Source organism: Pelophylax lessonae (assembly GCF_965119305.1).
Source record: "Pelophylax lessonae genome assembly, chromosome: 5".
Classification (NCBI taxonomy): Eukaryota; Metazoa; Chordata; class Amphibia; order Anura; family Ranidae; genus Pelophylax; species Pelophylax lessonae.
Window position 1 is genome coordinate 412,617,193 of NC_138772.1, and position 27,857 is coordinate 412,645,049.

At 40.1% G+C, this 27,857-nt stretch overlaps 1 protein-coding gene across 1 annotated transcript in view; it reads right to left on the reverse strand.

Moving 5' to 3' along the window:
• KLHL14 (kelch like family member 14) overlaps window positions 1–27,857 on the reverse strand; it is a 125,343-nt gene that overhangs the window by 70,812 nt on the left and 26,674 nt on the right. Inside the window, exon 3 of the mRNA XM_082258522.1 lies at window positions 19,044–19,165. Within this exon, the coding sequence (XP_082114648.1) occupies window positions 19,044–19,165 (122 nt within the window). The remainder of the gene's footprint in view (window positions 1–19,043; window positions 19,166–27,857) is intronic.

Sequence of the window (27,857 nt, forward strand, 5' to 3'; positions counted from 1 at the left end):
GTTGTAATACTGCCCTGCGGCCCAGTCTCTGAAGCGAGGAGGTCATGCTCTGCTTCAGTATGTCACAGAACATGTTGGCATTCATGGTTCCCTCAATGAACTGTAGCTCCCCAGTGCCGGCAGCATTTATGCAACCCCAGACCATGACACTCCCACCACCATGCTTGGCTGTAGCCAAGACACACTTGTCTTTGTACTCCTCACTTGGTTGCCGCCACACACGCTTAACACCATCTGAACCAAATAAGTTTATCTTGGTCTCATCAGACCACAGGACATGGTTCCAGTAATCCATGTCCTTAGTCTGCTTGTCTTCAGCAAACTGTTTACTGGCTTTCTTGTGCATCATCTTTAGAAGAGGCTTCCTTCTGGAACGACAGCCATGCAGACCGATTTGATGCAGTGTGCGGCGTATGGTCTGAGCACTGACAGGCTGTCCCCCCACCCCTTCAACCTCTGCAGCAATGCTGGCAGCACTCATACGTCTATTTCCCAAAGACAACCTCTGGATATGACGCTGAGCATGTGCAGTCAACCTCTTTGGTCAACCATGGCGAGGCCTGTTCTGAGTGGAACCTGTCCTGTTGAACCGCTGTATGGTCTTGGCCACCGTGCTGCAGCTAGGTTTCAGGGTCTTGGAAATCTTGCTATAACCTAGGCCATCTTTAGGTAGAGCTACTTCTCCCCCTCATATATGATCTTTAGGTAGAGCAACAATTATTTTTTCAGATCCTCAGAGAGTTCTTTGCCATGAGGTGCCATGTTGAGCTTCCAGTGACCAGTATGAGAGAGTGAGAGCGATAACACCAAATTTAACACACCTGCTCTCCATTCACACCTGAGACCTTGTAACACTAACGAGTCACATGACACCGGGGAGGGAAAATGGGCAATTGGGTCCAATTTGAACATTTTCACTTAGGGGGTGTACTCACTTTTGTTGCCAGTGGTTTATACATCAATGGTTGTGTGTTGAGTTATTTTGAGGGGACAGCAAATTTACACTGTTATACAAGCTGTTCACTCACTACTTTAGAGTGTAGCAAAGTATTATTTCTTCAGTGTTGTCACATGAAAAGATATAATAAAATATTTACAAAAATGTGAGGGATGTACTCACTTTTGTGAGATACTGTATGTGTGTTTCTGGGATGCTACCACCAACAGTGGTCCCAGGGACTCCATTTGTTGCTATGGCAATTGTCCAACCTCTCCAGTTCATTCAATTAGAGAATGCTTTGAGAAAATGCAAAGTGATTTCCAAATAGCGTCTGTGCAAAGAGGATGACCTCCTGTATTCAGGATGCAGCAGGGCAGCCTCTCGGCATGGGACCTGGAGACTAGTGGGGATCACTGTAATAGCGGTGTCTCCTACTGAGTGATCCCACCAAGATGGTATATACATAGTTAGATAGATTCAAGCTGGACCAGTGTAACAATGTACAAATATCCATAACTGGAGTTCATCTTTAACCCTTTCATGACAAGGGTATAACAAATCCTAATGCTTGAACACAGTTTTACAACTTTGAGTTAGTATAACTGTACATATCATTGTACCTGGTTAGTTTATCTATAATTATACCTTGTTTTTTTTTTTTAGTACAAATTGGGCTTTCATTTGGTGCTAAATGGTAATATCTCCTGATTTTTTTATTTTTATTAGCAAAGGAAAACTGTATGTTTCCTGCTATTAATGTATTGTGGCATGAAAACAACTAAACACGCAGTGAATAAATTATGAGCAAAATATATCATTGAAAAAATATGTAGAAAAAATCAATAATTTAAAAGTGACATAATGAAATAAGTGCAAAATCCAGTGTTAGGTGAACATACAAAAGTCCTTTAAATGAAAATGTCCTTTTCAATAGAAAACAATTGTGTTCATAAAGTGCAAAAAAGTGCATAAGTAACGTTGATTGATGAAATCCACCACCAAGCACTAACACTTAGCATGCGCTTCTTACCAGATTACCAGATAGTGTTGACTATAAATCATAATGGTCATAAAAGCATACAATAAGCCGGCATCCGAGATAGGCGGTGGCTGCTTAGCAGCAGCTCCAAATGGATCAAGAATAAATAAAATGAAAAATCATAATGAAGCCTGCTAACATTTTAGTCCTTTTTTCTTAAATATATGAGAAGTATACTTGCTTAGCCATTTCTCACAGCGCTCCTTTCTCATGAGCTGACAGTCTGTTGGTTTTTGACTCATTTGAACCTGTTTGCAACTTATCTAAGATACTTCTCATATATTTTAAATAAAAGGACTTTAATATTAGCAGGCTTTGTTCATGCTTGCTCATTTTTTTTTTATTCTTGATCCATTTGGAGCTGCTGCTGAGAAGCCACCGCCTATCTCGGATGCCAAGTTATTTTGTGCTTTTATGACCATTATAATTTATGGTCCACACTATCTGGTAAGAAGCGTATGCTAAGTGTTGGTGCTTGGTGGTGGATTTCATCAATCAACATTACTTATACAATGTTTGCACTTTATGGATACTCTTGTTTAATATTGAAAAGGACTTTTTCATTGAAAATACTTTTTTATGTTCACATAACACTGGATTTTGCACTTATTTTATTATATCACTTTCATATGATTGATTCTTTTCTACATAATTTTTTTCAATAATATATTTTGCTCATAATTTATTCACTGCATGTTTAGTTGTTTTCATGCCACATTATTTACCATATGATTATTCATGATTGCACTATTAGGATTTAGACCCGCTTCTTATTTATATCGATCAATTACAGCTGGTATTATAGTTGGTTAAGTGGCTTCTTAACTTTTTATTCTTTTTACTTGACCTAGCGCAGATTTTTTTCATGTTTTATATTACCATAACCTACCCCCAAATAACAACCCTACTCCTGATGATTGCAGCAGTACCACATATGTGTATGTTATTTCTTATTGTATGCTATTTGTTGTTTGTACCCAATGTACAGCCCAGAAATGATTGTGCCGGGGCAAGGTCATCTAGACCCCAGGTCGAACATGCAAAACTGCTCCCCCCCCCAAGATGTATAAGCATTATGTGTAAGCAAACATCCCCCCACAAAAACACTGAACACTAATCTGAAAGCTTGCCCCTAAGCATAAATTACCCCTCCTCCCAGTACAAATCCCCCCTATGCTGAAATCCCTCCTATCAGCACAAATCTTTGCCCCCTGATCCCCCAAATACCCCCCAAAACAAAAATCCCTGCTCCTAGCACAAATTCTCTACCCCACATCTCCCCCCCCCCACACTTCAAATCCTCCCTTCCAGCACAAATCCCCCCTCCTAGCATGAATCTTCTTCCCCCAATCCCCCTTTCAACATATACCCCCCTAAATCACCACTCTTAGCACTCCTCCCCCCCCCAAATTTCCCCAACTAGAACAATACATACCCCTTTGCCACCTTCCAAATTCCCCCTTCCAATACAAATCCCCCCCCCAATCTCCTTGTGGTGCCCTCCACCTTACATGAAACTACTGCACCCAGGAAAGCTGCCCCTCCTGCACACCCCTTGTCCCGGCCCTGCATACCTGTCACTAATTAATACAGATACTAATTTTTTTAAATCCTTTTATACTCCTGATGATTGCATGATACAATTTCTGATTGTGTGTAAGGTATTTGTTGTTTGTAACGGATAAACCCCAAACTAATTGGGATTGTAGAGCGCTTGCTAATAGGGGCTGGGAACAGGGAATTTACAATTTAAGGCAATAATTATTCATAAAACTAAAATGTCACCACTAAAATAAAATCATTAAGATCAATAAAATTCATAAATAATATCAATAAAAAACATCATTAAGAAATGGTATACCCAATAAATATCATAAAAGCAGTAGAGTGTCAAAAGTGCATAGAAGTGCAAGATTAAAGTCCAATAAAAAGTTCATATGTGACTTAGTGAAAGTTGATATCACTGCAGTGCAAAGAAAAGTGCAGGTGCTCAGTGCTGGATCCTCCTATGGTCCAATAGCCGATCGAGTGATTTAGGGTAAGTAAGATGTACGCTTACCAAATGTAGTGGGCCTGAGTGTGACGTCACACTCTCTGACGAAACGCGCGTCAGGTGGAACGCACGCCGCCTACCCGGAAGTCAGCTGGAACGCAGTACGGGGGATACCGCTCTCCACGCCACAGACTTCATAACTAGCGGGTGCGGCTTCATGTTAACTGCATTATACATGTAATTTTGATCTCTATTTTTGAAATAAACCCTTTTAAACGGTACTTCACCATCTGGAGGCATTTATTTTTCCCTAACCGGATCTTGAGGACATCGCTTGCCTAGGAAGGGATCTCGGTCTATGAGGGATAAGCCCAGCAGGTACCACATCTGAGGCCAGGAGGGCCACCAAGCCTTATTGGTCTTTGTGCCGTAAGGCAACTCAGACCCACATCATTTGGTAAGCATACATCTTACTTACCCTAAATCACTCGATCGGTTATTGGACCATAGGAGGATCCAGCACTGAGCACCTGCACTTTTCTTTGCACTGCAGTGATATCAACTTTCACTAAGTCACATATGAACTTTTTATTGGACTTTAATCTTGCACTTCTATGCACTTTTGACACTCTACTGCTTTTATGATATTTATTGGGTATACCATTTCTTAATGATGTTTTTTATTGATATTATTTATGAATTTTATTGATCTTAATGATTTTATTTTAGTGGTAACATTTTAGTTTTATGAATAATTATTGCCTTAAATTGTAAATTCCCTGTTCCCAGCCCCTATTAGCAAGCTCTCTACAATCCCAATTAGTTTGGGGTTTATCCGTTTCAATCATTTCTATACACAATACAGCAGCTGCTTTCCCTTAGTTTTATTAATTTCACCCCACCCATTAGCCTTCCTAGGCGTGAAGAATACACTCTATTGAGTATATATAATATTTATTTGTTGTTTGTACCCATAGTACAGCCCAGAAATAATTTTGCACATTTTGCCTTTTTTATCCTACCTAAACATATTCATACTGGCACTAACTAATACAGCTACTCATTTGAAAAAATGCTTTTTTTAAAATCCTACCTAAAATACATTGACCCTGACCTTTGACCTTAACCCTGACCTTTGACCTTGACTCTAACCCTGTCACTGGCCTAAATAAAACCCTGATCTACTTTTTTTTTTTTACACACATTTGTTTTTATTTACTATGTTTCTCCTCTAGCAAGAGGAAAAATATATGTTGTATCTTCTTCTCCTTTCAAGAAGAGAAATAAAAAGACATAGCGGCAGGCTGCACAGGTGAATGCATATATGTACGCATGCAGCACAGAAGAAGACCCACTTCTGCGAGGCTGCATATATGTTTACATGTGGTGGGAAGGGATAAAAAAAATTCACCTAAACCTCTGATTTGAACATGCCAATTGCTGATGACACGTAACCCTGCTAATAGAACATAAATAGGATTTCTGCACTCCTCCCAAACTGCTTTGCAGTAATATCTAATTTCATATGCGCTTTACACGAAAGGGCTCTGAATTTAAAAACATGAGTCATTATATATAATACATATTCCCATTTCAAGACCAAAATGCAAAATGAACGCCATGCATAGCACAAATAATTCAGAAATATCTCTAAAAATGTTCTTCCCACTCATCCCCATGAGTTTTGTGATGAATTTGAAAATTTAGATACACAATGTCTGGTAACAAACTCCTCATTGCTGAAGACAAATGAATTGCTAGATTTTAAATTTCTTTTTTTTTCCAACCATAATATTGACAATGTTACCTCAAGTTGTATGCTGTGCATTACTGTGCCCCATTTTAGGGTTTCATTCAGTGCAACAAAGTGATATTCATAAATAATATCAGCATTCGACAGACACATTTAGTTTGTAAAGCATATGTCATCTGACTATATGAAATTTCTTAGCAAAAATTGCACTCTTGATCCTAACCAATGACTTTTTCAGTTTGTCAGTTTTAATGCTTTAAAAGGCTTTCACTTTAAATGTGTAGCCAACCTGCCATATGCATGAGTGTCTGTCCAAATGTGGTGGTGCTAAATTGCAGTTAGCTTACCTGAATTGAGCTCAGATTTCTTACGTTTCTCCTAGGCTCTGGTTACTGTGTGTCCTACTGTCAGCAGGTACCACTGCCACCTCTGGCAATAGTATGACAGCTACACTAACTGGAGTTATGAATATTTACTGTATATATTCTTAGCCAACCAGTAGGGGTTTGTTTGCTAGTGGTGCATGTTGGGAGAGAGTATAACTATTCAGGAAGTGACCTTGGGAAGTCAGTTCTCCCCTGGGCCTCCTGCCTAGGAGAGGGGTGTGTCTTTCTGCTTTAACCCCTTAGGCATGTAGCCTGAGAAGGTGAACATGTGGCTGGGCAAAGGCCTAATTTTGTGCCCCAGCTTGTGTGACCTGGGGATTGAAAGATTGAAAAATCATGGAGAACCTTTTGGAAGTGATGAGAGGCTGGAGACGCTTGAATATGGCCAAGCATTCTACACCCTGAGGTCAAATTTCAGCCTACCCTGTTTTGTTTTGTTTTTTTGTTTTTTGGGGGGGGGGGGCATGCCTTGGAGGTCAGGGGGCTGCTACAAATGAAAGAGTGAGGAATAGAGGAATAACTCCTGCACCTATATACTCATTTTGTGTGCCCTCTTTTGTGGTCTGTTAGTTGAACATTGCTCACATGGCTAGTAGTTGACAAGCAATTTAGAAAAAAACAGGGATGGGTGTTGAGCTGTTGTTGAAAACAATGCAAAGTGTAAATACATATGTGTGAACAGCCTTATCTGCCTGTAATTCTGTTCTGCCAGTTTTCTATATATACCCTGCAAGAGACTATGCAAAGTCCTTCACTCCACTGCCTGTGGGAATAATTTGCTAAAACTGGAGAATGCAAGATTTGGTGCAGCTCTGCATGGAAACCAATCAGCTTCCAGTTTTATTTGTCAAATCTTAGTTGAACAAGCTGAAGTTGGAAGCTGATTGGCTACAATGCACAGATGCACCAAATGTTGCACTCTCCAGTTTTAGTAAATCACCTCTGTGAGCTGCCTCATAAGCAGAGAGTGGTACTGTTTAAAAATATGTCTACACACGTTTAATCAATATATCACTGGATTAAGTTATGTTATTTTTTATCCTGTTCTACATATGCATTTTACCTGGTAGCAGATTGTAGCCATTTTTAAGAAAAGCCTTTAATAAAGGATGAAACACTACATTTTGCCAACCTTTTGTCTTCTCTAGTCTGTCTTTTAAGTTGGTTTTATAGCACTACCCGGAAAAATAAAAATTATGGAACAATTAAAACAAATGCCAAGGGTCAAATTTAACAAACACTAGAGAGCTTATTCATGTTATCATAGATAAGACCAAATCAGCAATACAGCATGGATAATTTACCCTGATTTACTGAAACTGAATTTGCCTGAACAGAAAAATTAATGCGGAGTGGGGATACGGGAGCACCTGTCATAATATGCAATATACCTGGTTCTAGAATTAGTGATGCCATCTTCACTGAAGCTCTCCAGCTACCAGTGAGGTTGATTTACTAAAATTGGAGAGTGCAAATTTTAGTGCAGCTCTGCATAGAAACCAATCAGCCTTCAGGTTTTTTTTTTTTTTCAAAGTTTAATTGAACAAGCTGAAGTTAGAAGCTGATTGGCTACCATTCACAACTGCACCAGATTTTGCACTCTCAAGTTTTAGTAACTCAATCCTAGTGTGTTTATTCTTTAGCCATAGGACACCACTGATGAAGCAACTCCTGCATATTCACAATGGAGTTGCACCATCCCATCACTCTGCTACACACTTCAGCATCTTACAGATGCAGACAGTGTGCATTGTACCTTGAATGCACAGCAGGCAGTATAAATTAAACAGTAGCTTTTTGCTATCAGAAAAAGAAAGGTGTTTTTTGGCAGAAGTGACATTCAACTTATCTTTTAGCATAAAACGGTGCCTACTAGCATTATTTCCTGTCTAACTTAAACCCGCACAATTCTGCATTTAAAATGCATGGGGGCATAACTGCTTCAGTACCATGTGCATTCTTATTCACAGTAGTCCAGCTCACTTACCCTTAGTTTTTTTAGTTTTTTTTCTTTTTTTTTTTTTTTACAAAACATTAGGGCTAGATGTTTTTCTTAATTATGGTAGATTATTTTGACTTAGAAACTTTAAAATAGTTTAAAATAGTATTACAGTAATACCTTGGTTTGCAAGTAACTTTGTTTACGAGCATTTTGAAAGACAAGCAAAATTAAAAAAAAAAATCTGTCTTGATATGCGAGCACCGTCTTGATATACGAGCAGTTTAGTACAGTATAAGCATGCCATCCCCTCTGTTAATGCCCTCTGTTACATACCATTATGTGTCCCTGTGCCTGTACTGTATATAAAGATGCTGATTTCTACTGTTTCAGAGAGTCTTTTAGCACTTATGTGACTCCTCGTCTCTCTGCTCTCCCCGGCGGGCGGGGCCGGTCACTCCCGCTGACATCATCCGAGGAGGAGGGGATACTCCCCCCTGCTGTGGTTCCTCTTACCAACTTGTATGTCCTGTAGTGACTATGAGTCAGTGGGAGGATATGTAGCAGCCAGTAGGGGAGCGAGTATTTTACATGGCTGGAAGTGCAAAATGCTTGCAGTGGCTGGGGTGAGGAGATTCGGTGTATTTTTAATACATGTGCCTATGGAATGTAAGAATGAGTATTCCCTCTTCTTTTACAGGTGGCCTATTGAATAAAAGTGACCATGTGACAGGGTTACATTAGTAAATCAGACCCACTGCAATTATTGTGTACCTTGTAGAATTGGAGAATTTGTTCTGGATTTCTTTATAGAATGCATTTTTTATGGTTTGCTGGTAATTGTTCAGACTAGAGTATTTTCCAATTATGATCTGTTCATTTATCAACCAAATCTAGTGACATCCTATGGATCATTCACCATGTTCAAAAAGTCATGTATAGATATGTGCAAGGAAGCCAGTATCATTTTGGCAGGGAAGCAGATTGAACACAGTCTCATACTTGCTGGCAGTTACATGAGTAAATCAGGCTTCTAATATGTGTGTTATCCATGTAGCATAGTTTATGTACACTCTCGGTTTCCAGGTCAGTGATTGCTCAGACTTTGGGTGTTTCAGAGATGACATCTTTTGACGTAAAGAAAGATAAAATGAGCTCTTGTTACTGGTGTTTGACCTCCTGGGAATGCGAGAGGAAAATAAAGCATGTTACATAGTCATTGCTAAAAGTGTGTGGTCAGTGTACCCACTGTCCCCGAAGTCCCAGTAACACCTCATTTTAAAGCTACTAAATGTCTGTGGTTTTTCTCCATCCATGTGTGTAGTCAGGGGACATTGGCTGCTCATTATTCAGCAGACCATGGCCAAGCAGACTAGAGATATGAAATCTTGTTATATTATACTGTCTAACACAACCTTTAGCTTCACTATTTAATTGCTTGTCATAAAAAGAGTGAATTGCATTAATTCTCATATCACATATGTTTCTATTATTTTATATGTAACTTTCCTTTGTGGATCACTTCTATTTAGTATAGATTTGTCAGCAGTTTCAGCCAGTTGATGAGTGTCCTGTATTTAGGCATCAATTTTTTGAGGTCCCTGTTCATTCCTATGGATGGGTCAATACTAGTACTTCACAGAGGGAGGGCTTGGCCAGGACTCTTTTTAAGAAAAGGCTATGTGACACCAGGCAGGATCAAACAGTGAGTATATCCGTGGTTAAGCTGCAGGAAGCATGGATAATCCACCAAGGGGGAGGTCAATGAAGGACAATTTCACTGAAAGCAATGTTGCTCTTTAAGTTTATAGTTAGGTCTAAGCTTAAAGAGGATCTTCACTCAAGAAAATATGTTTTGACCATACCAATCTCCCCCCGACCACCACAACATAAAAAAAAAAGTTTTTTTTTACCTTGGTCAACCCACTCCCTATCGCCATTCTCACCTAGGCAAGACTGACGTGAAGCCTCCTTCTGCATCCTCCTGTGATACCAACATCACATATCCCAGGAGGCTGCAAGAAGCTTCCCTACAGCACTAAACAAATCATCATTCATCTTGCACTGTGTCATCAGAAAGCCAGCTGTAAGATCCCAGTAGAGAAACCTGGCTCCTGTTGACAAAGTAAACAAAGATAGCAGAACAGGGGTGGGGGAGAGTCAGAAGAGGACTGGCAACTTTTTTTGGCCTGGAAGGCAAACACAATCAACTGACCCTTCCATAGCAGAAATGGCTTCCTTGTAGCCTAAACGAAGCACACCACACAAAGTGCCACAGAGATTGGCGGCCATTTTGAATTTTGGGTATTGTCTTAAATAATATGGTTTATTGCAACACACACACAAACCAGGGGGGGGGGGGATTGTACTGTTAGTGATGAATTGTAAACAATATATATATTTATGCAAAGGTTCACATCTTGGCAATGCTTTTGTATGAGCACAGTTAGGACAAGAGCACTTGGGAGGATATGTTGAAATATTAACATGGAAGATTGTGATATTGAGAGTGTTTTTTTAACTTTTCACAGATTACATCACGTGTGTGGGGTCCAGTTTGTTTTCTACTTTCTCTTGAAGCTTTATGGACATTAGGGACTGTTTGTGGACGCTGGATGTTATTTTCTTAATTAGTTTCATTTTTGCGTTATTTTTTTAAATTATATATCACTGTTTATGTGTGGTTTCAGTTTGTGAGTATTTGTGATTACATATACACATTTATTTTGAATTTCTTGTATTTCGATTAGCGCTGCACTTTTTGTTCATCTTTTACATTTTCTTGTATTGTTCCTCTTTCTTTAACACATAACCTCATAACATTTCACAGTTTTTTTAAGGTTATAACATTGACTTCCTTTGCACCTCTCTGCATTAGGTCACATAACATCTCAGACCTGCAAAGGAAATCATGCTATCCCAGAACTGAACAATGAGCAGACAGCTTTAAAATGCCTAGCGGTGATCAGAATGGGGAAGTATCTACAATCAGGGCCACAAGTCCAAAATATATTTTCTGTAACAGCCTGGGAAGAAAATACCCTTGACCCCCTTCCCAGTATTCCCCTGGGTGTATAGTAAGGATATCAATATAAGCATTAGTGTCAAATTGATACCTGTGACAAAAATGTAGTCATGTATAATTTATTGTTGCTGAAGTGTCAGTGTTACATAAAACGTTGCTCTGATGCTCCTGTGCCATATTTCAGAAGTCTGAAATTGATATAATGGCATTTATGGCTGGCAGATAGACTCCACTCATTCTCAATTCATGACAATCTGGACATGGGAATATATATTTCAAGGTGTTGATCCAGTGTGTCACTTAAAACGGATTTGCCTTCTTTGTGCTTTCTCTACCTTCCCCTCATGCTTTATATACAGAATTCAGCCAGCAGTGTGACAGCTGCCTCATTTTCATTAATCAAATGGCCAGGTCTTATTAATGACTCATTATAAAACCATCATTAACCCCTGATAATATACTACACAAATGAAAACAGTATATACATGTATTTTTTTGATGTTCTTAATGCTGTCTATATCTAAATAAGTGGGCGACCACAGGGAGCTTGGCCCAGGCAGTGTTTTATACATTTTAATAGGGTTTTAATAGGGTTATCAAAATATTTCTTCCCTCAGGAAAACAGTTTGATGATCCATGGGTATTGTGGCTTTTTTGTGGTTCAAGTCAAGCCAGTCCTCAAAAATTCTATTCAACATTCAACCCATAATGGTAAAATATAGTATAAAGGGGAATCATTTTTAGTGAGAATTAACAATTTTATGAAAACTAGAACATAGATTATTGATATTGATCATCCTGCTAATATTCATTTGTGATAGTTTAAAAAGCCCGCTAAAGTGTTGGGTCTTTTTAGGTTTGGGTAAACTTGAGTTGCTACCACTAACCCTAGTTATTCGGCTAGTTACAAATGAAAGCATTTGTTACTTCAACACTTCATATTCCTGAGATGTGCCTGCTGTACCATGTACTTGTATGAGAAAATATCCTGTTCTCTTTGTATTGCTTCCTTTATGTAAAATCCCTGGTGTTACTGCTGGTCCCTCTGCTTTTCTAATAAAAACTGACAACACTAAGCAGGAGAACACACCGTGGTCAGTTTTCTAGCTGTGCTGGGAACTCAGTGTGTTCTCGTCCAATGATCAGACTTGTCTTGACATGCCCCCACTGCACAGCCATTCATTGGCAAGTTCGGTGTACTGCTACTTCTCCTCCCCCTAGCTCTTATGTAGCTGAGAACAGAGGGAATGTGATAATTTATAAAGAAGGGGAAACAATGTTTTTTTTTATATTTATACAAAATAGTTTTGCCTTTCATTTCTATTTCAAACTGAATGGATTTTTTTTTTTTTACAAGGTGATCGTTTACAATCACTTTAAGTGTCCATTCGCACTACCGCAACTTGTCAGGCGACTGGTCAGCCTGACAAGTCACGGTCCGTCGCGGTCCATTGTGTGCTACAGGAACCGTTCTAATAGGAGCGACACAAGTCATTCCGACTTAGAAAAAAGTTCCTGTACTACTTCGGGGCGACCTGGAGCGACTTGCATAGACATTCATTATATGAAGTCCGTGCAAGTTACGCCGAAGTCGCGGTGCACGCGACTTCACAGGTCGCCCCCGAAGTCGTGCCGCGTTAGTGTGAACCGGCACTAACTCCATCCAGTGACATTTCTACAGTAGTGGGGAAAAATATTTTGAGTACACAAGTTTTCTTACATAATCCTTAATCTTTCTTTTTTGTTACTTTTCTTCATGTCATTGACCATGGTGAGACTGATGTTACTTTTCAAAAGTACAAAAACACCCTAATGCTTGGTTACTTGAGTTCTCGATTGTCTTATTCTTTATTTATATAATAAATAACTGGTTTTGAGTTTGATAAACATTTTATTTTTTGGATGTTGAATGACAATCTAGTTTCAAGATCAGAGCTCCCCTTTTCACTTTAGTATGAAAATAAACCTACTGGTAGAATGTATCATGGAATGAGAAATCATAGGCGCAGACACTACATAATATGTAGACTATTTTCCTTGCAGCATTACAGCTAGAAAATTAGAGGGAACCTGTCAGGATAGAAATATGGGAGCTGTCACTGCTGACTTGTTTTAAAGTTGCTTCCAGGTTATTTTGGGCCAGGATCCCCCCAGGCAGAAAATGGAGAATACGTATAACAGTTCAGGGGGAAGCACTTTTAACAAGTCAGCTATGGCAGGGTCCCCATTACGCTCCAGTTTCCTATGGAGGTGCAGGGTTTCCAATGCCATATGTTCTCTCAATTTTGTAGCATGGTCAAGAATGTATGAGAATTAAATCTACTTTTAATTACACACAAAAAACAAGTAATAAAACTATGTACAGTATATTAACTATTGGTAAGATCTATGCACGCTCAAAGTAGAATATGATTAAAAACATGACCACCTGATCCCATCCATTTAAATATTATGGACATTTTTTATTTAAAGAGAGATGAGTATATATCCAAATTGACCAGCAAGAGTTTAGCTCTCGTGACTTCATAGTCCAGATAAAAAAAGATGATTTTTTTGCTTGCAATGTTACAATTCTCTCATTAAGTAAGACATGTATTGAGACATCTCCCTTTGTCTATTTATACTTGTTTCAGTTCATGGTTAGCATAATATGTTACCATACACAGCCTAAGTGTTGGCCTCTATATGGCAACATGAGTTGCTTATGTATATTAAAGAAGAATTCTCAACTAAACACAAACAGTCTAGTTTCTAAAGGGGGGAACTGATTTTATTTTTCAGTTACAGAGGCTGTGAGATTTGCTTATATATACATTAACTCACACACAGAATTTTTTGAAAGAATGAATCCTGTGCCCTTCCAAAGCCTTCAACCTTCCTAAAAGATGTACATTGCCTTGAGAAAGTATCCATACCCCTTTAAATTTTCCACATTTTGTCATGTTACATACGTAAATGTATTTTATTGGGATTTTATGTGATAGACCAACACAAAGTGACACATAGTTGTGAAGGTGAAGGAAAATGATAAATGGTTTTGAAACATTTTTTAAAAATAAATATCTGAAAAGTGTGGTGTGAATTTGTATTTAGCCCCCTTTACTCTAATACCCCTAACTAAAATATAGTGAAACCTACTGTCTTCAGAAGTCACCTAATTATTAAATAGAGTCCACCTGAGTGTAATTAATCTCAGTACAAATACAGCTGTTCTGTAAAGCCCTCAGATGTTTGTTAGAGAACCTTAGTGAACACACAGCATCATGAAGGCCAGGGAACACACCAGACGGGTTAGGGATAAAGTTGCACAGAAGTTTAAAGCAGGGTTAGGTTATAAAAAACTATCCCAAGCTTTGAACATATCATGGAGCACTGTTCAGTCCATCATCTGAAAATGGAAAGAGTATGGCATAACTGCAAACCTACCAAGACATGACTGTCCACCTAAACTGACAGGCTGGGCCTCAAGAGCATTACTCAGAGAAGGTACCAAGAGGCCCATGGTAACTCTGGAGGAGCTGCAGAGATCCACAGCTCAGGTGTGTGTTGCGGAATACTATCACTGCACATCCCCCTAAACACACCACCCCCCTGTGAAATATGGTGGTGGCAGCATCATGTTGTGGGGATGCTTTTCTTCAGCAGGGACAGGGAAGCTGGTCAGAATTGACAGGAAGATGGATGGAGTCAAATACAGATCAATCTTAGAAGAAAACCTGATAGAGTCTGCAAAAGACTTGAGACTGGGGTGGAGGTTCACCTTCCAGCAGGACAACAGCCCTAAACATACAGCCAGAGCTACAATAGAATGGTTTAGATCAAAGCATATTCATGTGTTAGAATGGCCAAGTCAAAGTCCAGCCCTAAATCTAATCTAAATCTAATCTAAATCTAAAACATGTTTAAAACCATTTATTATTTTCCTTCCACTTCAAAATTATGTGCCACTTTGTGTTGGTCTATCACATAAAATTCCAATAAAATACATTTACGTTTTTGGTTGTAACATGAAAAATTTTGGAAAATTTCAAGGCACTGTACAAAGCTGCTAAGCACAAACAATGTGGACCGTCTCCTAAAATTGCACAGTCTCCAATGTGTGAATACCAAATCAATCAATAAGTGCTGCGCTGTAAAACTATTAAAACTTGATACCCCTCAAAAATCAGTATAAAACATTAAGTAGCAACGAACCTAGACGTGTGTCAATCAATATCCATAAACATAATATGTGAATAGTAAATAAATTAGAAATATATAAATAATCACTGTGCTCTTTTTGTGCAAAATAAATAAATTAAAGCTGATGTCCAGGTTTACTTTGACTGTAAAAAGTTTTTTTTGGCCAAGCTGGTCCAAACAAACTATTTCCTTCACTAATATCTGCACCCATTTGGCACGCTGTATAAAAGGCATGTAGGCTCAGCTTCATACACTATACAGCACTGTGTTCTGGGTATGAGACAAGACATTCCTGTCTTAAACCTGGAACAAAACAGCATCGCTCTGAGCAGCGATCAGCCATTTATAGGAAGCTTTGTGTTCTGTCAATGAATAGAAAGGTTCCTCTGGTTAGCCAAGTTGGAGCTCTGACTCCAGAGGAAGCCTTGTATTTATTTATGTAATACAAAGCTGCCTATGAATGACTTAGTGTGGCTCAGCCCAACACTATTTTGTTCCAGGTGTGAGACAGGAAGGTTTCATCCCACACCTGGAACACAGTGCTGTATACTGTATGTAGCTAAGGGTACATACAATTTACACAGTGCGCCTAGTGGATGCACATGTTAGTAAAGGAAAAATTTTGTTTGGGCCAGCTTAGGCCAAACAAACTATTTAATGTGAACACAAACCTGAACATCAGCTTTAAGTGAAACAGCGATAGCAACTTATATCAATCAGTTCCATAAAAAGTCTATATGAACAAATCTTCTATCTACATTACCCACGTGCTGGTTTTGATTGGGAAAAAACTGTGAACTTCTCCAAGATCACCAGGTGCTCCCCTCAGGTGATGCATTCATGAGGTTTTTTTGACGCCTTAGATCATAAAGTGGCTTCAACATTGCTATTTCTAATATAATCAGCTGTCCACTCTGCTCTCTCTCTCTGCTTTAGCCTGGAAAGGATAGTCCTCTTACACATCAATTACCAGCTCTACCATCTGAATTTGAATTGATTTCTGGCTTTTGTAATCCAGTTTATAGTAGCACTGAGAGAAGAAGTGGCAGTGCATTCACATGTGCTAACATGGTATATACTGACAGGAGAAGTACAGAATGACTCCTGTCTGTCTGTTGCTGCTCTTTCACTGTCCATTCGCAGGCTGGGGGCCAGGAGGTGACGGCAGGGGCGTAACTATAGGGGTTGCAGGGGGTAAAATTGCAACCGGGCCCCATGCTCCAGGGGGCCTGCGTGGCTCCCCTGTACACCTGGATAGGAGGGGCAGTGGGGGCAGCATGTAGAGAAATCACTGTCCTCCTTTTTCCTCCGGTAAAATGGGAAAAAGGAGGAGATTCTGTATGCTGCCCCTACCACTCCTCCCATCCAGTTCACTTGTGTTCTGCTGTCTTTGCAGGACTTGTGAAAGGGTCCCGCTGCGGGACCGTAATAAAGGGCCACGCAACGAGAGTAAAGGGTCCAAAGAGCAGTGGAAAGAGCCCCAGGCTTGAAGGGAAGGGCCCCGGCCAGGGGTCCGGGGGGCCCTTCATGTTTTTTTGCACCGGGGCCCTGAAGGTTCTAGTTACGCCTCTGGTTGACGGTGACCGGCTGTTTTACTTATCAAAATCTCTTTACTTATGTACAAACTGTTGACCAAATTTAAGAAAATAATGATCCACTAGACTGCAGTATATCTAAATTGTTGCTCTCACAGCTCCACTCTGAGCAGCCTGATTTTGTGTCTCCCCGGTACACAGGCCTGGGCTCCTTTTCTTGCCTCAATTTTGTGTCCTGCTGTAGGACCAGCGGAAATCAGTGGAACCCATGAGCCCAACAAATGAATCACCATAACTGACACATGAAGCACATGAAGGAAAATTCTACAGGTTTATGGTAAGAGTTTCTGGTCTTGACTCAGACCTGTTCAGTTATAGCATACTACAGGGGGGAAGACCACACATGGGTCCCAGTCATTTACCTTCTGTACATGTATCACATGGAACACCATCATAACAACAGACCCATATGCTAAGCGGTTCAGGGAGCGAAATGCAGTAACCAATAACAACATATCATCTGATTCCTGCAGCTGATTCAGCCAAATGTGAGCAACTAACTGTGTCCACCAAGCCCTGTATATATTAATGACTGGTCAGTGGTGGCTAGAGATATCTGTAGCTGTCTGCAGGGCCAACAATTACCTGCGATGATCACCGCTGGACACACAGGTAATCGCTGGCCCTCCAGACAGGCAGAGATAGCTATGACCATTGTCTACCTGCTATTAAAATGTACAGGGCTCGGCGGCCACAGCTAGCGACTCACAGGTGGCCCAAACAGCTGCAATAATCGGCAGATTCCTGCCACTGTCATTCATACCGATGCTAGTCGCCCGTGTGAATGTAGCCTAAATAATTTGGGGTAAATTTATTTTATATTTTGTAAGTAATGTTTTTCAAATAAACACTTAATACAAGTAAACAGATTTTAAAAGCAATATGGGTTAGCTATAAAGACAGCTCAGCAGTAGCTGCTAGCCTTGAGACCAGGGCCGCTGATAGGGGGGGACCATGAGCCCTCTTGTAGGGGGCCCGAGCACACAGGGGGGCCCACACAGAGAGGGGGATTAGTGATGGACAACAAATACAGAAATCTTCCTCCAGCACCTGAATCTGATCTGTCCCTGTCCCTGCCATCAGCTTTTATCTGTTGAGAAAGAGACAGTCGTCCCTCACTAATCCCCCTCCCTTGTGTGGGCCCCCCCTTCCAGCACTTATCTCTGCTCAGGAGTTTATTTGTAAATTGTAACTTTGTTTCTCTCTCTCTGTCTCTCTGATCACTGAGCTCCAACTGCCCAGCCTGTATATTTTTCTCATCTCATCTTCTTTTTTATTTAACATATTTTTGTTTTTACATTTAGCAGGAATTATGCGGGTTATGTTATATTTGTGTCTGATAATAGTGATTTTGTTGTCATTTTAGCTAAATATATCTTTAATATTTTCTTGGGGGGGGGGGGGGGCCCTGCCAGGTAGTCTGTACGGGGCTCCGCAATTTCTAACAGCAGCCCTGCTTGAGACTCACTTTGCTTAATTGAAACCTTGTGCAGATCCATCCAATAAGAAATGAATGGCTCCTCTAATTCATTCACTAGTGTTTGTAACTTTCAAATTCAGCTATTCAGCTCTGTAAACAACAGGCTTTTACAAAAAACTTGCTACGAAGACAGGGAAAGCCTTAAATTCCACTGGTAGTACAGAAGATTATATAATATTCATTATTTTTATATGTAATATACATATGCAATCATTTTTTCGAAGGCAATCATAATGAAACAAGAAAATATGTACAAAAGTACTATATACTGTATAGAGTGTACGTAAAATAAAAACATTTTTTTTACATTTTAGAAAGAGAGAGGGAGGGAGTAAAGGAATCAATAGAAACCATGTCAGGTTTTTATTGCTGTCGCTATCTAAACATGTTATGGGGTTGATTTGCTAAAGCTGGAGCATGCCAAATTTGGTGCAGCTCTGCATAGGAACCAATCAGCTTCCAGTTTTTTTTTCTTTTTTGTCAAAGCTTATTTGAACAAGCTGATTGGTTTCCATGTAGAGCTGCACCAGATTTTGCACTCTCCAGTTTTAGTAAATCAACCCCTTTGCGTCTCATATAGACTTTTTTTTTTTTTTTTTTCCCCAGGGATTTTGTTACTAGCTGAAATACAAGGTTTCTAGTAGAGTTCAATGACAATAAAATTGTAAACCACACAAAAAATAGACATGGACTAATTTCTATTTTACTTACTTGTGAGTATTTTCCATGTCTTCTTTTCATCATCATAGTATTGAACCAAGTTGCTGGGCAATCTGTCTGGTCCAGGAGGCAGTCCTCCGACTAATAACAACATCTTCTTGTTGGATCGAATTCTTCACCCGAAACAGGAAAGAAGAAAAATGAACCTTGTCATATCTCAAGCATGCTGGCGCCCAGCTGTAATCTGTTTTAATGGGTCTTGCATCTGCCCATAATCATGTCACAATAAGTTTGAGGTAAGAGCAGAGCAGGAAAGTGCTCATAAAAGACTGCACATCACTTTCTGAAAAAAAAGAAAAATAAGCTCCTCTTTTGCCATTTGTTTAAGGTTCCATCCAGGATTGCATTTTTTTTCTCCTATTATCCCTATAAATCATTGCTCTCTACAGCTGAGCACTCATGAAATGCCCTGCAGTTGTGATAAGGTTAGGCATTAAAGTTACACATCAAAAATCATATTAGTCAAATCATTATTATAAGTCCTTTTACACCCACAGAACCTTGAGAAATGATAAAGGTTATATGCAGAGACAGGAGACAAAGTTCTGATGACACTCTCCTTCTGTACATATATTTGTGTGACTAGATTAATTAGCTGCTAAATTGTGCAGGCCACACACTACGCAATGTTTACAAATTGTGCGCTTGCAAATTGTACAGGCCATTCACCTTACAATGGAATTTTCTCTTAGCTTCGTGAATGAGGTGATGCTTTTTTTCACTTGCATATTATTAGCTATTGTTTGCAAAGTGAATTTTCATCATATTCGCTAAGTTTATTGAAACTTACCTTTAGGCCTAATTTGCTTTGTATTAGGGGTTTTTACTTGCTTTAGAAGTTGTTTCTGCATGTTTTTTTTTTCAATTCACCCAAACTTTGTTCTTTTAGGAATGTAAATGTGATTTGGAAACGTGGTTTGAGGCACTAAGGACTTTCATGGCACCACACAAACTTACAAAACAATCATAATAAAAAATATATAAATTTTATTGTATCCACAATTATTAAAAACAGTCACCCATATGGAGGGAAAACATATACAATAAATCACATAGCTAAAGGCACCTAGGCCATAAAGTGAATTGTATCAAAACATTCATTGACTGAAAGAGAGAAACCTCTAATGCAGATTGGATGTTCATAAAGCTCCCCATACATGGGAGTCGTTTTGAATTTCTCCAATCTTAGGCCCCTTTCACACTTGCAGACCATTCAGATCCACCTGCCAGTTTTTCAGGCGATCTGAACGGATGCCCCATGCATCTCTATGGGGCATCGGATGTCAGCGGAGACATGTCCGCTGACATCCGATCCGATCCGATCCTGTCCGTCAAATCTGGACGGATGGAAACCCTATTTTCTATCCGTCTGGTGGATGGGATCGGATGGAAATGGACAGGTCCATTCTCATCCAATTCCCCCATAGAGAAAAGCGGGGACCTGACAGCTCCATCTCCACACACAGCCAGGAGACAGAGCTGCCATCCCCCTGCTCAGCGGGGGATGGGCGGATCGATCTCGCTGAGAAAAACAGGGTCTGCCGATGGACTCCAAGTGTGGAAGGGGCCTTACTCAAAATGTTTTGCGGGGCTTCCACTTCATCAGGAGTATTGGTTGCAGGGGGAATTAATCTGGAAGGAGAATATGCAATTACATGTAGTGATCCAACAAAGAATAACTCATAACTCATACATCATACCATTATTGTAAACAAATCCAAACATCTTATGCAGAAAAAAGAAAAAGAACAAAAAGGGGAGGGAATATATGGCCCAATTTTTTATCATATATAAAGTACGATTGGTGGGTGATCGATCGTGGGCAACAGCACCTTCCATCCAAGGATGACAATGCCCAGAGGCAGTCTCCCGGGCCAGTGTGGGACACAGGAAAAGATAATAATAATAAACGATGTAACCATACTGCATAAATATGACAGTAGACTAACATGACACATTATCTCAAAGTGGGGGGTCATCCTAAAATTTGAGAAATGTAAGTATCAGGTTCACTTAAATTGTTACTAAACCCACAACAGTAAAAATCAGTCTGAATATGCAGTAAAACATGCTTGATGTGCTCACTGTGAAACCTAAGGGGTTAATTCCGCGCATTGTGTAAAAAGGCTGTTTGAGCCTTTTTACCATCCAGATAAGACAGAGCTTTTGGAGTCACTCTGCACATGCTCAGTTTGGTGTGTATTGCTAGAGAGTTCTTTTTTTTCTTGGGAGGGTGCATGCTATCAGCACCAGGCCAATCAGCTCTGTCCAGGCAGATGGTCAGGAGCCCTGCAGCCTCACAGAACAGTCAGAGTAGAATGAAAACTCCTCCTACAAACTATACCCAGACACTGATAGAAGTCACAAATCTGCTATATACTGCTGATTAGAAAAGGTATTTAGTAGTTTATATTTACTAAAATAATTGCATTTCCATGTTCTGTGTACTGTGGGAGACCAGATATGGTAAATGCATGGTCCTAGGTTTAGTAACACTTTATTAGTACCCATCCCCTGCTGCTAATACTTAACTATCTTCATTTCCTCTTCCTTCCACAGAACAACATTGGGTGCCTGAGGGACCATCTACCAGGCTCAAGTGCTGTCACTTGGTACTTAGCCTTGTGTAAGCTCCAACCCACTGAACTGGGAGCTTGCATATGGCTTTTATCCACTTTGCATTTGTGGAAGATAAGTATAAACAGCAGATTGGAGGAGTAGGCTATTCACATGGTCGGTTTGTTGGTGCCGCTGGATTCCTGCTACAAGAATCTGCGGATTCTTGCTGCTGGAATGGCCAGGTTAGGCAATCAGCAGTGGCTGACCATATGTAGCCACACTCAGAGTGATTAGCTGCGGTCGGGACCGAAGTCTGGGTTTGGACGCAATCAGCTGCATCCAGGCAGGGACTTCTGTCCTTGACTGCAGCTAAGCGCACTGTGTGTGGCTACATGCGATCAGCAGCTGCCAACCTTCTATTAGTTTAACCTCTTGATGCTGACAGCACTCAAATATGCGGCCTCTTGGCAGGTGGGCCTTGATGGTGAGCGAGCCGCCGCATATTTGCGTGCAATATTGCAAAAACAGCTGTGCAGAGAGCGTGCGTGATGCGCGCTCCTGGCACACTTACTGGCGGATAATGGAAAGCTTTCTAATCATGTGATCCTTGTGACAGCCAAACACTGTGGTCACATGATCATAAACCCCGCCTCCTGGCATCTGAAGCACTTTAAAGGGCCAGGAGGCGCTGGCGCCAAGGCGTTAATGGGCTGAGCAGCCGCTGCTGATGGCATAACCAGGTCCTTCCAACAGCAAGAATCTGTGGATTCTTGTCGCAGGGATTCGACAGCTGCAGCAAACTGTCCATGTGAAAGGGGCCTTACTTTTCCATAAGTTTGCAGGACAAAATATGAACCTACATAATAAAAAAGGACACAAAAAAAAAAAAAAAAAAAGTAATATCAGGGGAAGTCCTAAGCTGGTCACTGACACAAAGATAGGGCTTGCACACTGGGTTAATCTTGGGTGACTTGATATTATTCATATGTAGATATACATGGTGGTAATGCCAACTTCTGCCTTATCTGATTGTTTAGCACATCCACCTCAACTTGAGGGTTATCTGAAAGTGCGACAACTCTGTAGGTGCCAGAGCATTTATTGTAAAGTTGGAGTGAATGGTGACTAGATAGAAGAGTTAGGGAAGGCCCACACAAGCACCATTTAATCTAGGTACACATCAACCCTTTTTAATCTATATCTGGAATGTTTATAGGCACATTTCTTCTTTGTAAAGTTTGGCATATTTTATGTGTGTAGTAAAAATGGGATCATAAATACATAAGGCAAACCTCCCCACAGCAGAAAACTTAGGTCTACTGCCTATTTAAAAACATTTTGTTGAATGCATCCAAGCACAGCACAGTAGTCTCTTTTAAAATCTAAAATCAGTTCCACTTTAATCACTCATGAGGCAAATTTTTATATCGCACCATACCCCAAGTCATTCATTTGATAGGGTGCAGTGCAAGCAATTAGGACAAATCTGGCCAGTCTTATTTGCAGGTTTCTGTAACAAAGCTATAAGTTCTTTTTTATTACAATGGTCTTCCAACTGTCCTTTTTTTATTGACTTGAGTTACAAGAACATATCAAGACAGATATATGGAGACTGCCACTACTGACTAGTTTTCGACAGGGCAAGCTACAAGCCTGTCATCCTCATCCTACCTTCACTATTTCAGGAATTGGTGACCTGGAATGAACATTTAGTATGGAAGTCTCAACTTAACTTGCAGCATACTGGTTCTGATTCACTGACCCAACTAGATGACATAAATGAGAGAACCCGGGATTTTTCCAGCAAGTCCAGCTTTTGAATAGCCTTAATTTACTTAAAGGGATATTAAACCCAAAAGCACACATTTATTTATTACAGGTTCTTATATAGTGCAGTCAATTTACACAGCACTATTTTCACATCAGTCCCTGCCCTCAAGGAGCTTAAGGTCCCTAACTCACATTCATTTATACAGGTGCATCTCAAAAAATGTCAATATCATCAAAAAGTTGCTTTATTTCAGTAATTAAATTCAAAGTTCGAAACTCACACATTATATAGATTCATTACACGCAGAGTGATATATTTCAAGCATTTCTTTCTTTAATTTTAATGAATATTGCTCACAGCTAATGAAAACCTAAAATGTGTATCTCAGAAAATTAGAATATTACAAAAGACCAATATAAGAAAAGGATTTTTAATAAAGAAATGTTGGCTTACTGATAGGTATGTCCATATACGGTATAGTATGCACTTAATACTTGGTTGGGACTCCTTTTGCATGAATTACTCCATGAATGCTCCGTGGCATGGTGGCGATCAGTGTGTGGCACCGCTGAGGAGTTATGGAAGCCAAGGCTGCTTTGATAGCGGCCTTCAGCTCGTTTGCATTGCTGGGTCTGGTGTCTCGCATCTTCCTCTTGACAATACCCCACAGATTCTCTATGGGGTTTAGGTCAGGCAAGTTTGCTGGCCAATCAAGCACATTGATACCATGATCATTAAACCAGGTATTGCTACTGTTTGCAGTGTGGGCAGGTGCCAAGTCCTGCTGGAAAATAAAATCAGCATCTCCATAAAGCTGGTCAGCAGAGGGAAGCATGAAGTCCTCTAGAATTTCCTGGTAGATGGCTGCGCTGACTTTGGACTTGATCAACACAGTGGCCCAACACCAGCAGATGACATGGCTCCCCAAATCATCATTGACAGTGGAAATTTCACACTGGACCTCATGCAACTTGGATTCTGTGCCTCTCCATCCTTCCTCCAGACTCTGGGACCTTGCTTTCCAAATGAAATGCATAATTCACTTTCACCTGAAAAGAGGACTTTGGACCACTGAGCAACAGTCCAGTCCTTTTTCTCCTTAGCCCAGGTAAGATGCTTCTGACATTGTCTCTGGTTCAGGAGTGGCTTGGCACAAGTTGTAGCCCTGGATATGTCTGTGTTTAGTGGCTCTTGAAGCACTGACGCAAGCCAAAGTCCACTCCTTGTGAATCTCCCCCAAATTCTTGAATGGCCTTTTCTTCACAATCCTCTTAAGGCTGCGTTTATCCCTGTTGTTTGTGCACCTTTTCTACCACACTTTTTCCTTCCACTCAACATTCCATTAACATGCCTAGATACAGGATTCTGTGAACAGTCAGCTTCTTTAGTAATTACCTCTTGTGACTTACTCTTCAGGTGGAGGGTGTCAATGACTGTCTTCTGGACAACTGTCAAGTCAACAGACTTCCCCATGATTGCATACCTTAAGCCTCGTACACACGCAACGAATTTCCGCCGACCGGTCGTCCGTCTTTTGTCCAGAGTGCGTGCCTGTTGGTTGGAATGTGCTCTAGACTGCACACGAATTTTCCCGCACGACAGAATTCTACTTCAGAAGTGATGTCATGTGTTGGATTGCTTTCTTTGTGTTCTTTCATCTCTGAGCATGCCTAGTCTTGCTCATAAGATTTTTCCCCATCGAAATCTGTACTAATGAGATGAAAATCGGACGTGTTTTGACGGTCGACAAAAAATATATAGCCTGCACACCAGGATTTTTTCGGCCAAAAAGTCGGAGTCGGTTGTCGGAAGCACCATACTAACAAGCCGAAAATCGGCAGATCGGTTGTCGGACAAAATTTCCCGGCCGAATTTCTACTCGTGTGTACGGGGCTTTACTGAACCAGACTGAGGGGCCATTTAAAGGCTTGGGAAACCTTTACACCCTGTACTTTTACCTTTGCTTTGAGTTAATTAGCTGATTAGAGTGTGACACAATGAGTCTACAATATTGAACTTTTTCACAATATTCAAATTTTCTGAGATACTGAATTTTGGATTTTCACTAGCTGTAAGCCATAATCATTAAAACTAGAAGAAAGAAATGTTTGAAATATATCACTCTGTGTGTAATAAATCTATATACTATATGAGTTTCACTTTTTGAATTTCATTATTAAAATAAATTAATTTTTTGATGATATTCAAATTTTATGAGAAGTACCTGTACACATACTAGTGCCAACTTAGACCAGAATCAGCATGTCCTTGGAGTGTGGGAGGGAACCAGAGTACAAGGAGGAAAACCACACAGGCACAGTGAGAACATGCAAACTTCAGCCCGATAGTGCTGTGGCTTGGAATCAAACTAACAAACCAAGTGCTGCTAGGTGGAAGTGCTGACCATTTAGCCGCTGTGCATTTACTGTATTGTTGTAACTTACCAATTCTTAGATGTGATGGCTGCATTCGTTTTCTTTCTTTATAGTATAACTGAAGGCAAAACTTTTTTTTAGTTTTGGATAGAGTGGAAAGGGGTTAGGATGCCTTTCAGCTTTTATTGCTGTCTGCACCCTCTCCATTTGACCTGTTTACCATAATCATTGAAAGTAAGAGAAAATTTGAAATTTTGAGTTGTCCCCAGAAAAGTTATAGAGGGGACATCCTCCAATGGGGACACTAGTCCTGGCGACCTGGGGGACCCAAGAAATTCTCTTAATTTGCAGAGAGTTCCTCTTACTTCCTGTTTGGCTATGGGACAGGAAGTGAAGGGAAATCTCCCAAATGAGACACGGATGGCCAAAAAAAAATCTGACAGGGGTTATAACCCTCCCTGATGCTATCCATAAATTAGAAAAAAGGTTTTGCCTATAGTTGCCTATTCCATCCCACACTCCAAAGACATGCCGCACTCAATCCAGTTAGAAGTCCTCAAGATTTGTGCATAGTTGTCAAGTTGGAGTATCCCACTCATCCCTTCTCCCATTGCAATACTAAATAAAACACAAAAAAAAAAAACAAATCCCCTGGACTGTTCATTGACTGAGCCAAGTACAAAGCAATAAGATTTTACAAACTGTTGCTATTGGTAACCCAGGGGAATCCACACTCAGCAGCTCCCAAGGGGGGCAGTACTACACCTAGTTTGTAGACGCGATTGCTTTTGCGCAAACCAATCAAAATACGCTTAATGGGATTTTTTATAGCAAAAATATGTAACAGAATACAAATTGGCCCAAAAGGATGAAAAAATTAGATTTTTACATTGGGGGGGGGGGGGGGGGGGTGTTATATAGTTATACAGCAGAATGTGAAAATCATTTTTTTTTTTTTTTTTTTTTAGAATTGTTTCTCTTTTTTTTGTTTATAGTGCAACAAAATAAAAATCGGAGAGTTGATCAAATACCACCAAAAGAAAGCTCTATTTGTGGGAAAAAAAGTACATCAATTTTATTGGGGCACAGTGTCGCACGCCTGCGCAATTGTCTGTTAAAGTAACGCAGTGCCGAATCACAAAAAGTGGCCTGGTCATTAGGGGGCAAATCCTTCCAGTCCAGAAGTGGTTAACATGCTCCTTGCATGCCCAGCTGAATGGTTCCTTGTGCTGCTTCTCCCTCTCTCAGTCTGAGCTCTCATGCAAAGGGACCACACAAGGCTGATATCAAGGCGAATTCAGGTACTTAAAAAAAAAAAAAAAAACACATTCAATGCTGTATTAATAAATACAGATCTGTATTCATGTGTGTATTTTATATATGCGGGGATTTTGGTTTTAGGACATATTGAAATTTTTGTTAGTACGGGTTATGCTAACAATCGCTATGTTTGTATCATAAAGACACGATGAACGTGTCCTCAGAATTTCCGTAGCATGGAAAATAACTTAAACCCAAGAAAACTATAACCAGAAAATAGAAAGCATAGAGGATCCAGAGAGATAGAAATTGCTGTACACTGGCAGTACTATAAAAATCTGTTTTACCAGCAAGGCTAACAAGATATCCACGCAATTGACAAGCCTTTACCCTGCCTGCAGAATTTCCTCACCACTTGATAAATAAAAGCCAGGCAAGTAATACCCAAAGTTTTTCTCCTTCTCCGATATACAGAAATAGCAGGTTTTGTTTTGCACAGGAAGGAAATAGGTGCTATACATCAAGTAAATCGTTGTAACATGGTAGCTGTGCTTTGTAGCTTAGAGCATTTTTTTAGATGTTTTCTGTTATTGCCCCTGAATCTTCAGAATGTCTAATCAGACCTCCAAGCTCACATTAATCATTTGAATCCAGCACAAACAACCCCCTGTGTTTGTGTTCAGCATGATAGCGCTATCACTACAGAGCAAAAAAAGAGCTATGCTTCTTTAAAGGGTAACTCCACTTTCATGGGGAAAAAAAATCAGCTAAAAAAAGAAACAAAAACAATATAGCCGCGTATACAATTGCGATACAAATCATATTGTAATTGAATGTTTT